This window comes from Acinonyx jubatus, chromosome B3 (genome assembly GCF_027475565.1).
Source record: "Acinonyx jubatus isolate Ajub_Pintada_27869175 chromosome B3, VMU_Ajub_asm_v1.0, whole genome shotgun sequence".
NCBI lineage: Eukaryota > Metazoa > Chordata > Mammalia > Carnivora > Felidae > Acinonyx > Acinonyx jubatus.
In genome coordinates this window covers 66,151,151-66,166,283 of record NC_069386.1, presented here as the reverse complement: position 1 = coordinate 66,166,283, position 15,133 = coordinate 66,151,151, and the positions used below count along the sequence as shown (strand labels likewise).

General features: G+C 35.0%; 1 protein-coding gene across 12 annotated transcripts in view; it reads right to left on the bottom strand.

The window, feature by feature from the left end:
- Positions 1 to 15,133, bottom strand: part of DPH6 (diphthamine biosynthesis 6) — a 433,974-nt gene that overhangs the window by 254,336 nt on the left and 164,505 nt on the right. For 11 of the 12 annotated variants that reach the window (XR_008299245.1, XR_008299248.1, XR_008299243.1 and 8 more), the window contains exon 8: positions 10,780 to 10,867. Coding sequence is in view for 1 of the 12 variants with exons in the window: in XM_027066888.2 (XP_026922689.1) it covers positions 9,066 to 9,119; positions 10,780 to 10,867 (142 nt within the window). In the remaining 11 variants the exon portion in view is untranslated. Of the gene's footprint in view, positions 1 to 7,795; positions 9,120 to 10,779; positions 10,868 to 15,133 lie in introns of those variants that run through there. The other variant, XM_027066888.2, reaches the window with a different exon arrangement.

The following is a 15,133-nucleotide window of genomic DNA, read 5'->3' as shown; positions in this document are numbered from 1 at the left end:
TATTTTTTTTTAATGTTTATTTATTTTTGAGAGAGAGAGAGAGAGAGAGAGAGAGAGAGAGACAGAGTATGAGCAGGGAAAGGGCAGAGAGAGGGACACAGAATCCAAAGCAGGCTCCAGGCTCTGAGGTGGCAGCACAGAGTCTGATATGGGGCTTGAACCCACAGATGGAGAGATCATGACCTGAGCCAAAGTCAGCTGCTTAACCAACTGAGCCACCCAGGCACCCCAAGAATGTATTTTTAAATTTTAGTAGCTTTGTAAATTTTCCATTTTCCTTTTGCTATTGACTTCTAGCTTCATTTCATTGTAATTGGAAAAGATACTTGATAGGATTTAAATCTTAAATTTGTGAAGATTTGTTTTGTGACCTCACAAATGATCTATCCTGTAGAATGTTTCTTGTGTGCTTAAGAAGAATGTATATACTACTATTATTGGGTGGAGTGCTATTTTTACGTCTATTAGGTCCAATTAGTCTATACTATTGTTCAAGTCCTCTGTTTCTTTAATGATCTTTGAATTGGTTGATCTATATTTTATTGAAGAAGAAATATCAAAATCTTTAGTATTATTGTGTCAATATTTGCTGTGTATATTTGGGTGCTCTGCTGTTAGGTGTATATTTATTTATTGTTATACCTTCCTTGCGAATTGACTTTTTTTTTTTTTATCATCATAATGTCCTTGTCTCTTGTGACAATTTTTGACTTGAAGTCTATTTATCTGATATATGTATGGCAACTCTTGCTCTGTTTTGATTACCATTTTCATGGAATATCTTTTTCTATCCTTTCATGTCCAGTTTATGTACGTCCTTATGTCTAAAATGTGTCTCCTACAGATAGCATATAGTATAGCTTATTTTTTTATCCATTCAGCCACTCTGTCTTTGATTGAAGGAGTTTAACTTATTTACATTTAAAGTAATTACTGATAGAGTAGAATTTACTACTGTCATTTTGTTCATTGTTTTCTTCATGTCCTGTAGTTATTTTGTCATTCCTCTCTTGCAGCTGTCCTTGGTGTGTTTTGCAGGTTTGTTTTTTGTTTGTTTGTTTGTTTGTTTTGTAGTGGCATGCTTTGATTGCTTTCTTACTTTCTTTTCTGCATTTTCCATAGGTATTTTCTTTGTGGTTACTATGGGAATTACAGGAAACAGATATCTTACAGTTATAATAATCTATTCAAACTAATAATATCAGTCATATAAAAAACTCTATTCCTTTACATTCTTCCTCTTCCATTTTATATTACCAATGTCACAAATTACATCTTCATATATTTTGTATTCTTATTGTTAAATTTTTATTTGTAAAATTCTATATCAGAATTAAAAGTAGTTTACATGACACCATCATAGTAGTACAGGTTTCTGTATGTATATTCACCTTTGCCAGAAAGCTCTACATTTTCATATGCTTTAGTGTTACTGTTTAGTGTCCTTTTGTTTCTTTTTTCCTTTTCAACATAAAGAACTCACTTTAGCAATACTTATAAGACAGGCATGTTTAGCAGTTGATGGACTCCCTCAGCTTTTGTTTATCCGGGAAGGTCTTTATCATTCCTTCAACTTTTCTGAATGTTTAAAATTTTCTTTAATAAAATGTTGGGATAAAAAAAAGTGAAGTTAAGAAAATTTCAAAGAAAAACTAAGAAAATTTATTATTAGCAGGTTCACACCAAAGGATGTTAAAGGATGTTAAGACCTTAACATGAATGTTATTATCTGGAATTATATTTGCCTATTCCTTGAGGAAACAAATTGCAGTGAAGTGGACAAACCATAAATGTACCATCAATGAATTTTGACAAATGCCATTACTGTCATCCTGGAAGTGCCCTTGCTTTTATGTCTAAAGGATATTTTTGCTGGGTACAGAATTCTAGGATGACAGTTATTTTCATCTAGTATTACAAAAGATATGATTCCATTGTTTGGGTTTCTCCTTTTTTTCTTTTTTTCTGTTTAAAAGCTAGATTTTATTCTAATAGTCTGAGACTAGCCTGTTTTGAAGACACTTTAACTGTTTTTAATTTCTTTGCATTTGTTTTTAGCAATTTCATCAGCATATGCCTATATAATTCTATTTTATTCAGCTTGGGTTTCATTAAGACCTCTTGAATCTGTACCTTGGGGTGTTTCATCAACTTTGGAAAGTTCTCAGTCATTATCTTTTGAGATATTGAATCTTTCCCATTATCCCTCTCCTTTCTTTCTGACACCAGTTATATGTATTCTAGACCACTTCGTTGTTTCTACTTCTCCTAACCTCTAATGTGTGCTTTCTATCTTTGTTTTTCTACATGCTTCATTCTTAATATTTTCTTTTCACCTATTTTCCAATTCACTGAATCACTCTTTGCCTATACCTATAGATGTTTCACAAGACCCTCTCCCCTTCCCGACCTTAACCCAAACAGTAATAGCTCACCACCACTATCTGCCATATGACCAAAACTTCTGGTCTTATTACTCTGAATCTGGGTTTAAATCTGTCACCATGGAAGCCCAGGATTCTCAGACTATGCTGATTCCATAAAATTGAATCCCCATTTCTTTGGGCAGTGAGGCAACTTTCCCACCATTTTCTTTAGTTTATATATTTATTTGTCTCACTCCATAGGATCCATAGGCTATCCATAGGATAAAAGCTTCAGGAAAGAAATGATTTTTGGGTGTCAGTTCACTATTGCATCCCTACTATATGAACAGTGCTGGGTATATAGATGTAAACAGTCAATAAATATGTGTTAAACAAACGAACGAACAGTATTCCACTTTTCTTTTATTTCTTTTAATACTTTCCCCACTTCTCTTTTATAAGAAATCAACAAAGTGAAACTTTATAAAAAACATCAGAAACTTTATTTTAAAAATAACAACAACAACAAGCCACATAGGAGAGCATAACAACTAAACACTAGGAAATAATATATAGTCAACTAGGGTTTGAAAGCAGAGAAGAAAATTGATTGGTTATTTTATATTACCTTCCCCCAAACTGATAGGTCCACCATGGATTCTGGAATGAAAAACACTCTTCCGCTGTCCAATTTGATTCTTGACTTGTCGACACAGTGGTATATTATTGCTAGTATTGAAATTCATGCATTTGGGACAGAAATGAGTCAACTAGCTCTCTAAATTTGAATGAATCTGATACTTGATTACTCTGCTCCAATGACCTTTTGTAGCAATAGTGACTTACTGGTACCCAAAGCCAAAATCTCTCTGAATCTCAAGTTATGTCATTGAAGTTTATAGAATTAGGTTTTAAAGCTTCTGAAATGCTTTGTTTCCCCTTACCAAATCATTTTCCTCCTCTTTAGCTTGAGGACAAAGATGCGGAGGTAGGAAAAATGGGGTAGGAAAGCTGTACTGAACCAAATGTTGGTGAATATAAATCATCATTTATCTTCCTTCTTCTTTTGTCCCATCTGTAAGGAAATATTTTTGAGGTGGCATAGAACAGTGGCAGCATACCTCTATGGATAGGATCTTCCAGTTTATACACGTTGCTATGAGTGGTGAGAGCAAATTTTCATGCATAACAACTCAAGAGGCCTTCCATCTGAATGCTTTCAGTCTCTTTTATACATATACTTTTCCCTGGCAATCTCTAAGTAGACTTTAGTATAGGATCAACTAGATTTCAACCCACATTGTGGGTACCATTTTCACTTGAGTTGTATGGAAAGTTTTAAAGGGCACTAATATGTCTCTTTCTACTTACACTACTAAAATGTTGCAGAATCACATTTAAATATTTAGCACTAAAACTCACTACACCATCTCCACCCCGCCCCTTGAAGTTAATTTTCTTAATCAAATACTTAAAGTGTACAAGTATATGCTCATTATAAGATGTCACCAATTATAGATATGTAAGTATTAAGCTTTTCTATTTTCTCTCTTCATGCCCCTTTCCCCCAAAGAAACCAATATTATCACTCTGGTTATTATATGCCCATCCATATTCTCCTCATTCAAATATAAATAAATATATAAGCTCCTTGCCACCACCAATATTTTTCAGAAAAACAGGATCAAATCCTACATATCACTCTAGATGGACTAGAAATCTGTCCCGGTAATCATGATTCCCAGAATAACTTCATTTTGAAGTTAGAATTAAAATTACTCTGTAATTTGTCCTTATTTATAGTGAATTCCATAGGGGCCTAAGAGATTTTTTAAACAGACTAGGTCTCCATAGGTATTTGTTAGATTGAAGCAAAAAATAAAAGCAAGGAGATAGCTTAATGTTATAAAGTTTTTCAAGATATTTGATGATAGTTTGAAATAAAGCAAAATAAAGTGAAAGAGCCAAGAATGGACTATGAGACTATGGTATATTTAAAAGTTATAACTTCCACGAATGTGGGCTTTTACAATTATGTAAAATATATAATTGTCCCATGAGATTATTTCAAAAATCAAAATTAAGTACTAAGTAATAGTAGAGTCCATTAATAAAACTGGGGCTAAATTTCTGTGAACCTGTTTCTTTAAATATGCAGTGGCTTTGCCAACAATTAATTTGAAATATTATTTCCCATAAAGCTGTTTGGAAAATCTAAAACAACTATATAAGGAAGAAAAAGCTTGTAATGGTGAAAAGTAAAAGTCTTGATTCTTCTGTTAAAGGTTATGCATTTTAATATGATCTTTTGGCTGATTTATGTAAAGCTTTGTATTTTTCATTTTCTCAAGGCTGCCACTGTAGTGATGTATGGTACATTTTAGCATCAAGTTTGCCATAAGCAATAAAGCCTGGGCCCCAAAGAAATTTTAATATATTTCCCCATTTTTTAACCTGGAGCTTTCCATTATTCAGTTATTTTGTTTAAGATCCCCTGTTTAGTTGATATAAGTTTTATATTCACATAAATAACTTCACAATTTTAACTTACAGATAAAATTTAAATAGATTAATTATTTGATAGAGAAGTTTAAGGGTCATCATATGTAAAGTGAAAATCTTAGTGATAATTTAAATTTTACACTGACAATCTGTCTAAAGGTTGTATTTTTATATTCTAGTCTGTTTGGAGCATTTTTTTTTTTCTCTAACAACAAGATAAAAGAAAAATAAACAAGAAATTGATTTCATTAAATGGTATGCAACAGGAAAAGGAAGCACATGTCTATAAAATTCTGTAAGAAAAAATGAAGAAAATAACAATTATAAATTCAAAGATCTTATTCCAGAACTAATAGTTGTTACAGAGAGTATAAAGATAAAAAGGGAATAGTCCTCAAGAAATTTATGACCTAGTGTTAATAACAAGTGCTTAAACATTATAAGATATAGCTGATTATTTGTCACAAGAAAGGAAGAAACGAAGTGTTAGGACAGTTCATCAGGTGGGGCCATGAATGTTTGAGCTCAAGCTCAATCTGCCATGAATATCATGGGTAGGATATAAACAGTTAAAGAAAGTGAAGAAGAAAGGAAGACAAATAAGATAGAAAAAGCAAAGGCAAGAGAGGAGAGAAGCATAAGGCACAGTAAGAGAGTATCCATCTAATGACTCCATACTACTGGAGTAAAGGATACACGTAGGGGGGTCCTGAGAGCAAGACTGAGAAAGGATGTTATGGTTAACATGTTGGACAGTCTTCAATTCGTGGCTAAATATCTTTTTTACTTAGAAAAAAATGTAGCTGTATTACACATTTTTGTGCACAGAAACAAAATCTAGGAAGAAAAATCAAGATGGCGGTGGGACAGAATGAAAGCGAGGAGTCCACTTCAGGAAGCTTTATGTTCTCCAAGAGTTTAGGCAAGATACTACTTTCACTAGAGAGATGGGCATGGAGATGGAATGGTGTAAAAGATAAATTAGACTAGCATGTAAAGAACTAGATAACCAACTTAATGTCATGGTAAAAGAGAGAGAGCTGTAAGAAATGATGCCAGTATTCTTTTCCTGAGTTATTAGGGGGGAAACAGTTGTGTTAAATAATAAAAATAAGGAGAAAGTACATTTAGAGAGGACAATGAGTTCAAGGTTTGTACACAATGAACTTGACAAATACTGAATACAGTCACATCCAGCAGCCAGTCGGAAATAAGGATCTTTAAGGAGAAAGAGTAGTTATCAGCAGAAAGATCAGAAAAAGAGTGACTTGAGAATCATCTGCATAAAGCTGAAAAGTAGACTGTGGGAGAAGATGAAATCCCAGAGACAGAAAATATGAAAAAATTAAAAAAAATGTAGCCATAAAAGGAACTTGGGAGTATATACTTGTTGAAGGTAAGAAGCAGAGAAACTACTGAAGGAAACAGAAGAAATCTTGAGCGAGTTCAAGTCAGAATGGTACAGGGACATGTAACCATTATAGGGGAATTTTTCAAGGAGGTGGTGGCCAATATTATCAAGGAACAGGATTAATTAAAGATTATGAAGATTGAGAAAGGACCAAGAGCACTTCATCAAAGTAACTGAGGTCAAGCTAGATTGCAAATGTTATAGAGTGAATGGAAATTAAAAGAATTTAGGGAACAGATATATATTTTCAGAGTGGTATTCAAGATACTACATTCTAGATCTATTATTTGGGGTGGAGGTTTAATTGATTTACTCTGAATTTGTAATAGCAATGTGATTTTGATAAAACATGTGAGAAAGTATCTATATTTTTGCCCTCTAGCATTTATTTACCTTCCTTTTGGAAATCATACTTCGTTTTCCCTCTAGAATCCCCTTCTCTACTACTTGGGTGAGTTCAGGAGTAAAGCTGGTGACTAAAACAATGTGATAACACCACACATCTATTAGAATGGCAAAAGTCCAAAATATTGACAACACTAAATGCTGATGAGGATGCTGAGCAACAAGAATTCTCATTCATTGCTGGTGGGAATATAAAATCATGTAGCCACAATGGATGACAGTTTGGTAGTTTCTTATAAAAACTAAACACAGCCTTAACCATATGATCCAGCAATCACACTCCTTGGTATTTACCCAAGGGAATTGAGAACAAAAACTGGCACATAGACATTTACAGCAGATTTACTCATAATTGCCAAAATTCAGAAGCAACAAAGATGTCCTTTGGTAGGTGAATGATAAGTAAACTGTGGTACATCCAGACAACAGACTGTTACTCAGCACTTAAAAACTAACGAAAAGACATGGAGGAAGCTTAAATGCATATTCCTAGGTGAAAAAAGCCAAACTGAAAAGACTACATATTGTATGACTACAACTATATGACATTCTGGAAAAGATAAAACTATAGAGACCGTGACAAGATTAGTAGTTACCAGGGGTTAAAGGGAAAGCAAGGATAAACAGGCAGAGCACTGAGGATTTCTGGGGCAGTGACACTATTTTGTATGATACTGTAATAGTGGATACATGTCATTATACGTTTGTTCAAATCCATAGAATGTACATCATTAAGAGTAAACCATAATATATATACTTTGGGTGATAATGATGCATCAGTGTGAGTTACATTGTTACACTGACTGTAACAAATGTACCACTCTGATGCCTGATGTTGATAGTGGGAAAGGCTGAGCATGAGTGGGAACTCTGTTCCAGATACTCAATTTTGCTGTGAACCAAAAACTGCTGTAAAAAATTAAGTCTGTTCAAAGTAAACTCGTCTAATGTCAGCAAAGATAATACCCAAGAATTACGTTAACAATTTGGCTATTATAGATAATGCTGCTATAAACACTAGGGTGCATATATCCCTTTGAATTAGTATTTTTGTATTCTTTGGGTAAATGCCCAGTAGTGCAAGCTGGATCATAGGGTAGAGGCATAGGGTGGTGTAAGTTTTTAAGGAACCTCCATAGTGTTTTCCAGAGTGGCCATGCCAGTTTGCATTCCCATCAACAGTTTAAGCGGGTTCCCCATTCTCTGCATCCTTCCCAACACCTGATGTTTCTTGTGCTAATTTTAGTCATTCTGATAAGTATGAGGTGGTATCTCATTGTGGTTTTGATTTGTATTTCCCTGACGATGAGTGATGTTGAGCATTTTTTCATGTGTCTGTTGGCTATCTGTATGTCTTCTTTGGAAAAAAATGTTTATTCATGTCTTCAGCCCATTTTCTACTTAGATTATTCATTTCCGGGGTGTTGAGTTTTGTAAGTTCTTTATATATTTTGGATACTAACCTTTTATCACATATGTCATCTGCAAATATCTTCTCCCATTCTGTAGTTTGTCTTTTAGTTTTGTTCGTTGTTTCCTTTGCTGTGTAGAAGCTTTTTATTTTGATGAAGTCCAGTAGTTTATTTTTGCTTTTGTTTCCCTTGCCTCAGGAGATACATCTAGAAAGAAGTTGCTACAGCCGATGTCAAAGAGGTTACTGCCTGTGCTTTCTTGTCTAGGATTTTTATGGTTTCAGGTCTCACATTTAGGTCTTTAATCTGTTTTGAATTCATTTTTGTGTATGGTGTAAGAAAGTGGTCCAGTTTAATTCCTTTGAAAGTTGCTGTCCAGTTTTCCCAACACCATTTGTTGAAGAGACTTTTTCCTTTTGGATATAAAAATTGTGTTTTTTAATGTTACAAAATAACCAGTAAGAGTTAATGATATTCTTCCTGATTGTCCAATAATGTTGATAAAATGAATACTGTATCAAAACAAAAATGACAAATCATGTTGGTGACACCCAGTAGAATAAACTTGATTGGCTAAATAAAGTGATTGCCTTTTCATCCTGATTTTCAAATGCTCTGCATCATTATATAATTGGAGGAGATGAGAGCAGGGAAGAGAGAAAGGGGAAAATAAACCAGCGTGATGAAAGCAAAGAAATGTTACAGAAATGAGAGTTGAAGATGAAATAAAGGGGAAAAAGGGCACACATCAGACAGAGGTCATGGACAGGACATGGTAACAAGTCATAGAAAGTGAATCCTGAAGAAATTGCCAATAAGAATGAACAAGGCTTTCACATTTCCCCAACTAATCAATGTTTCTATTAGAATAAAAAAATGTAAAGAAAGAGCTGGATATAGTAATTGAGAAAATACTATGTAATTTTTTCCATAAATGGCAGTTTAGTAAGCAATGTCCAAAAATGCTTTTTAAGAATTATGTATATAATTAGATGTTCTGTAGTTGTCAGGCAATGGGGACACCTAAAAAAAAGAAGAAGGAAAACTCACCATATTTATTCATATTTATCCCACCTTAAAGAAATCACATTCTTTTTTTCAAGAGGGCAAATGGACTGTGAAAACCAATGAAATACTAAAACAACAAGTGAATAAGGAGCTATTTAGGTAAAGCCGAACATACAATGAGTGATGTCTAAACAAGAATTCGGTGGTTTTTATTTTCTGTGCATTGCACGTGGCAGCAATAGTAGCAGAGAAATAGAAGGTAAGAGGTTCCTTTCATTGGATATGAAGGAGGTTTGGATAGTACGACTTAATTTTCTTGAGGATTAACAGCTTTTGGGGAAAAGATCACCAGTAATCATCTAGCTTAATTCAGTGACTTACTTTCAATCCTGTCAACCCCAATTTTTCTGGACACTAGTAATTATTTTCTCACTTTGGAAACTCATTCTAAGATTTCTGGAGTTACCATTCTTTTCCTTCCTTTGCCAATCCTCATTAAACCCTTTTGATTCTTCAGATTCCCTGTCATATATATAACTTGGGTGTGCCTCAAGACTTGGTGACAGAACATGAAAGATGCGGAAAACTTTTTCTGATCCTTTACATCCCAAGGAATGGACCTTAAATTTTTTTTTTTTTTATGTTTACTCATTTTTGAAAGACAGAGAGAGACAGAGCACAAACAGGGGTGGGGTGGAGAGAGAGGGGGACACAGAATATGAAGCAGGTTCCAGGCTCTGAGCTGTCAGCACAGAGCCCGACGTGGGGCTCGAACTCACAAACCGCGAGATCATGACCTGAGCCGAAGTCGGATGCTCAACCGACTGAGCCACCAAGCTCCTCTCAAGGAATGGACCTTTTAGTCAAAGGATGCAATCCAGATCTTTACCTATTCCAAATACATCTTTAAATTGACATTCTGCTGTATCTTGACAATCAAGGTATTTAAAATAAAACCCTTTATCACACTTCTGCCTCACTTTCCATGTTTCACTTGTACTTCTGTTCTCGTGGATAGTTTTGGAAAATCTGTTTCTTTTTTTCCTCCACTCTTTTTTTAAAATTTTTTTTTAATGTTTTATTTATTTTGAGAGAGAGAACCAGAGAGTGAGGGAGCACAAGTTGGGGAGGGGCAGAGAGAGAGGGAGACAGAATCTGAAACAGGCTCCAGGCTCTGAGTTGTCAGCACACAGCCTGACGCAGGGCTTGAACTCACTGACTGTGAGATCATGACCTGAGCCGAAGTCAGACGTTTAACCGACTGAGCCACCCAGGCAACCCCTTTTCCTCCAATCTTAAACTTCATGTAATGAAGCTCCGATTCTTCCTCAAACCTTTCCTCTCAGGAATATGTACAATAAACTAATTTTTATTTTACTAGCTGATTTAATATTTGATTATATAATATCCTGTCCTCTCACTACTTCATGTATATAGGATTCCCTTTTGAAGTTAATTGCAAACTCTTCGGAAATGTAATTTATTTTGCATCATATAGAGTTCTCAAAACTATAAACATTTGCAAAGTTCTTCACTAAGGATATGAAAAAAAAAACACTAATGCTTTTTTTTAACCCTTTTAGCTATTGTTATAGAATTATATATACAGAACCAGTGCATGTATCTCAACTTTCTATTGAAATCACTGTTGAGTCTGAATCTTAGATTTACTTGCCTTGTCCTCCAAGTGCAATTCCAAAAAGCGTAGATAAGCAACAGGTGCAAATGCATCAGCTGAATGTATGACCACTTCTGATGCATCCCTAAAACACAAAAATTTTATAATGCATTTACTTACTACATAAATTATGGCAAATTGTTCTCTGCTAGTGTCTAGAAGAGACCAAAAATCCCCCTTTTGTATTTATTTCCACTGGTGAACAATATGTAGTGATTAACTACATATTAATAGTCCAATTTTTAATTGGGAAAAGGATCGGGGAAACGAAATTTCCAGGAAAAAGTAACGAAGCTTTTTGTCTTCATAACGACACACAGTTCAACTTTCAGGTTCACTCAAAGCTCTCTGAGCACTTTTGAGACTTAAAATTCCTATTCAATTTCATTTTCACAAATTTGCTTGGTAGGGGCTAACCATTAAACAATAGCGCTTTATCTTCATTATTCCTTTCATTTTCAAGACGTAATTCATTCAGTGTTTCACACAAAATCTCAATTATCCTTCACAAAAGCAGTGCTGGTGATGGTTTTAAGCTCTAGGTGAACTCTTCACACTGCAATATCGTTGCTATTAAAATTGATTGTCTGACATAGTAATTACCACATTCAGGTAAAATGATATGAACTGCTTGCTGGCACCATATGGATACATGTAAATTAACTCAACTTTTATCAAAGATACCCTGTAAAGCACATATGAATAACTAAGATGTGTGAAGTTCTAATAACTAATTATTTTTTATTGTTGTTTATTAAGAAAGCAATAGTGTTTTGCATTTCAACCAAAATTTTAAAAATAGAAATTCCCCCATATCTCTTTAATGCCTTGGGAGCTAGTTCCATTGTTTATATTACTACATTGTTAGCATTTTAACCTTTGTAGGATAGCAAGATAAATTGTTACTTTATTTGACTTTGCCACTAATGTAAGTTATTTTTGAGTCCACTTTCGTAATGTAAAGTTATTTAATGGCAATAAAAGGAACCTCAAAATACTTGGCTCCAAAATATTAAATTTTCATGGACAAAATCTGTTTACTTTCCCCTTTGAAAGATCAGAGATAGAAAAAAAAATGTTTGATGATTAAAAAAGTCAACTACCATTCATGAACTTTTAATATCAAATATGCCTCTTGTTAGTGCTTAGGAAAAATAACACTAAAAAAGGCTTCTGTGACATTACAAGGAAAGCAACTTCTAGTATAAAAGAAACAGAATTATTAAAGAGTCAGGATCTTGACAGAAAGGTATAACTGCCTTCACAGGCTACATCAACCAAAAGATGTCTCAGGTATAATGAGGAGGAGGAGCAAGACAAAGTAAAGAGGGCCTCACGATTTCTCCCACGTGCCCCTCTGGCTTGTTAGCCCTAATCCTATTTCTCCTACTTACTCCAGAGTTGCTTGTTCTGATCCTATCTTGGCTGAGCAATCAGATTCCGATTCCAGTTCCTATGTACAGTCTCACTCTTACATTAAATTTCAATCTCCCTGTTCCTGATCTCAGCCGTGGATACGGACCCTGAGCCTTGATTATGCCTCATCTAGGCAGCTTGGTCTTGATATTCTTGACAATGGAGTACACCAAAACTCTAATTAACCCAGAACCAATGCCATGTCAGCAGAAAGGGTGTCAGCAACTCCCTTGTCACGCCAGTATTCTCCACTAGAAACAGAACATTGAGGGGCGCCTGGGTGGCTCAGTTGGTTGGGCGTCTGACTTTGGCTCAGGTCATGATCTCACGGTTCATGGGTTCGAGCCCCGCGTCGGCCTCTGTGCTGACAGCTCAGAGCCTGGAGCCTCCTTTGAATTCTGTGTCTCCCTCTCTCTCTGCCCCTCCCCCGCTCAAGCTCTGTCTCTGTGTCTCTCAAAAGTAAATAAACATTAAAAAAAATTTTTTTAAAAAGAGACAGAAGGTTGACAGCAAATAGCTCATTTAATAAATGTAATTACTGCATTCTGAATAAAGATCGTTATTCAGAGAAAACACAGATATTCTAAGCGCTAAATAAAGAATATGATTTTTATGGATTCTATTAAACCCATAATCTCTAATTGACTAACATCAATTCATTCACTTATACAATAAGCCAGCCAACTGGAAGAGACTAGATCTCAAATGAACAGTGTTTAATGCTACCATTGCTCTTCTTTACCCTTTTGGAATATCCTCAGAGTTACCCAGGAAATTAAGACCAACTGTGCCACAGCAAAAATGTTTTCCAGTTGGCTACTTTCCTGTCCTTTCTCTATTAATACAAAGAGTCTGGGCACTATCTCTTATACAAGTGGGGCTTCTCTGCAGCCAAGGGGCCTAGCCCATGTTCCCTTTCACTGTGGCATTAGACTTACCCCTATTTACAACTTCAAAAGGATAGATGAGTCAGGCCAGGCTCCCAAGGTGTGAGGTCAGGCCCTATCCCCTCACTTCAAAACAAAAAACCCTGACATTATCTCTTGAGACACAGCCATGGTCTTTGTTCCTACCCTTCTTCTAAAAAGACAACTGTAAACAGATACTCTCTGTGGATTCACACTTATCCTCATAGACATGTCCAGTATCGTTTCTGCAAAGCCTTCCCTAGTTTTCTCCTTTATGTGCTTTAGTAATGTTTTCACAGACTTTTCATTGCACATCTACTACGTTATAATTATGTGTTTGTATGCTTGTCTTCCTTCGTAGAGAGGGAACAGATTTTGATCACCTTTGTCTGACTTACCCCCACCTGACCTCTCTTGGCTCAGTACAGAGTACTTTGCCTGGTATTTATCAGACATTTGCTGAATAAATGACTGTATAGTGAAACTTTGTTAAGTATCTTCACACACACTAGTGAGCTCTCACAAACCCACACTAATTTTTCAGTTACCTATCTTCACATGAATACATACTTTTTCATATGTGCATGCTGTATGTATACATGTGTGTGTATACACCAATAATAGCATATAGGATCTCTAGCATAATAAAGATAATACTTAATAGGTCTAAAAATTTAAATATAAGGAAAATAGTTCATAAATTTAAGTAAATTCCCAGATTATACAAGATAGACGTCAGAAGGTAGATAAGTGCTTGATTCATCCTTATTGCTAAATGTCACATTATGATGCTCTGTGCTGAATTATGCCTTGAGTGGGTAGAAAATAGGAGTAGGTGGGGAAACTGAGTACAAAGTATTTTAACCATGGAATTTAGTTCTCCCTCTCTCCCTCCTTCTTTCCTTCACATTCTTCCTTCCATCTGTTCACCCATCCATCCATCCATGCATGCATCCATCCCATGTGTAGCAACTTTACATTAGCAGGATAGTAATACCAATACTAATAATTCAAATGGAAAGATGGAGTTGTATCAAATACTGACATTTACAAAATATGTTCATCGACAGAAGAAAATCACTTCCATTAAAACAACATTAAGAGTTCAGTTTTTATGTCTGATACACACAGATATATATTTCAAAGTAAGAAGTAATAAGTAGGCTCTTTATTTGAGGATCTACAATTGTCTTGCAATTATCCTCCTTTGTTAAAGGCTAGGCTATAATTCTTTTCCTCAAGGCCTTTCCAGAAACAAACAAACAAACAAAACACCCACCTTTATTTTCTGAACTAAAAATCTGTACCTAGAAGTGAGTAATAACATTCTAATTGACATGAAAAGTGAATTGTGAAATGTTCTAGTTAGTAAGTTTTAAAATTACTTCCAGACAAAGACTGCTATATGAGTTTCCTGTAAGATTTAAAAAATGTTAATTGAGGCAAAATGTATATTATAATAAACATCCAGAACCACCTCAATTTCTCTAAATTACTTCATTATACAAAAAGGATTCAATCTGTGTTTTTGAAAAAAAAAATCCCTAATAATAATCAAATCATTTTGCAAGTAAAAGTTTATTTTTTCTCCCCTTAGAGGTGGTCTTCTCCTTCTCATCAAAAAAAAAAAAATATATATATATAAATTGATTTAGACATTTGAAATGACCTTCCTAATAATCAATTAGTTTTATGCCAACTGTGGCAGGCCACTATTAAATCAAATAGAACAGGATAAATTGTTAAATTTGTCCAAGGAATGAATTCAAAGTTACAAGATCCAGATTGATTGATTGATTGATTGATTGATTTATGAGAGACAGGGAGAGACAGAGCACAAGTGGGGGAGGGGCAGAGAGAGAATAAGACACAGAATCCGAAGCAGACTCCAGGCTCTGAGCTGTCAGCAGAGCCCGACATGGGGCTCGAACTCACAAACTATGAGATCACTACCTGAGTCAAAGTCGGACGCTGAACTGACTGAGCCACCCAGGTGCCCCTACAAGATCCAGTATTATTAATGGTCA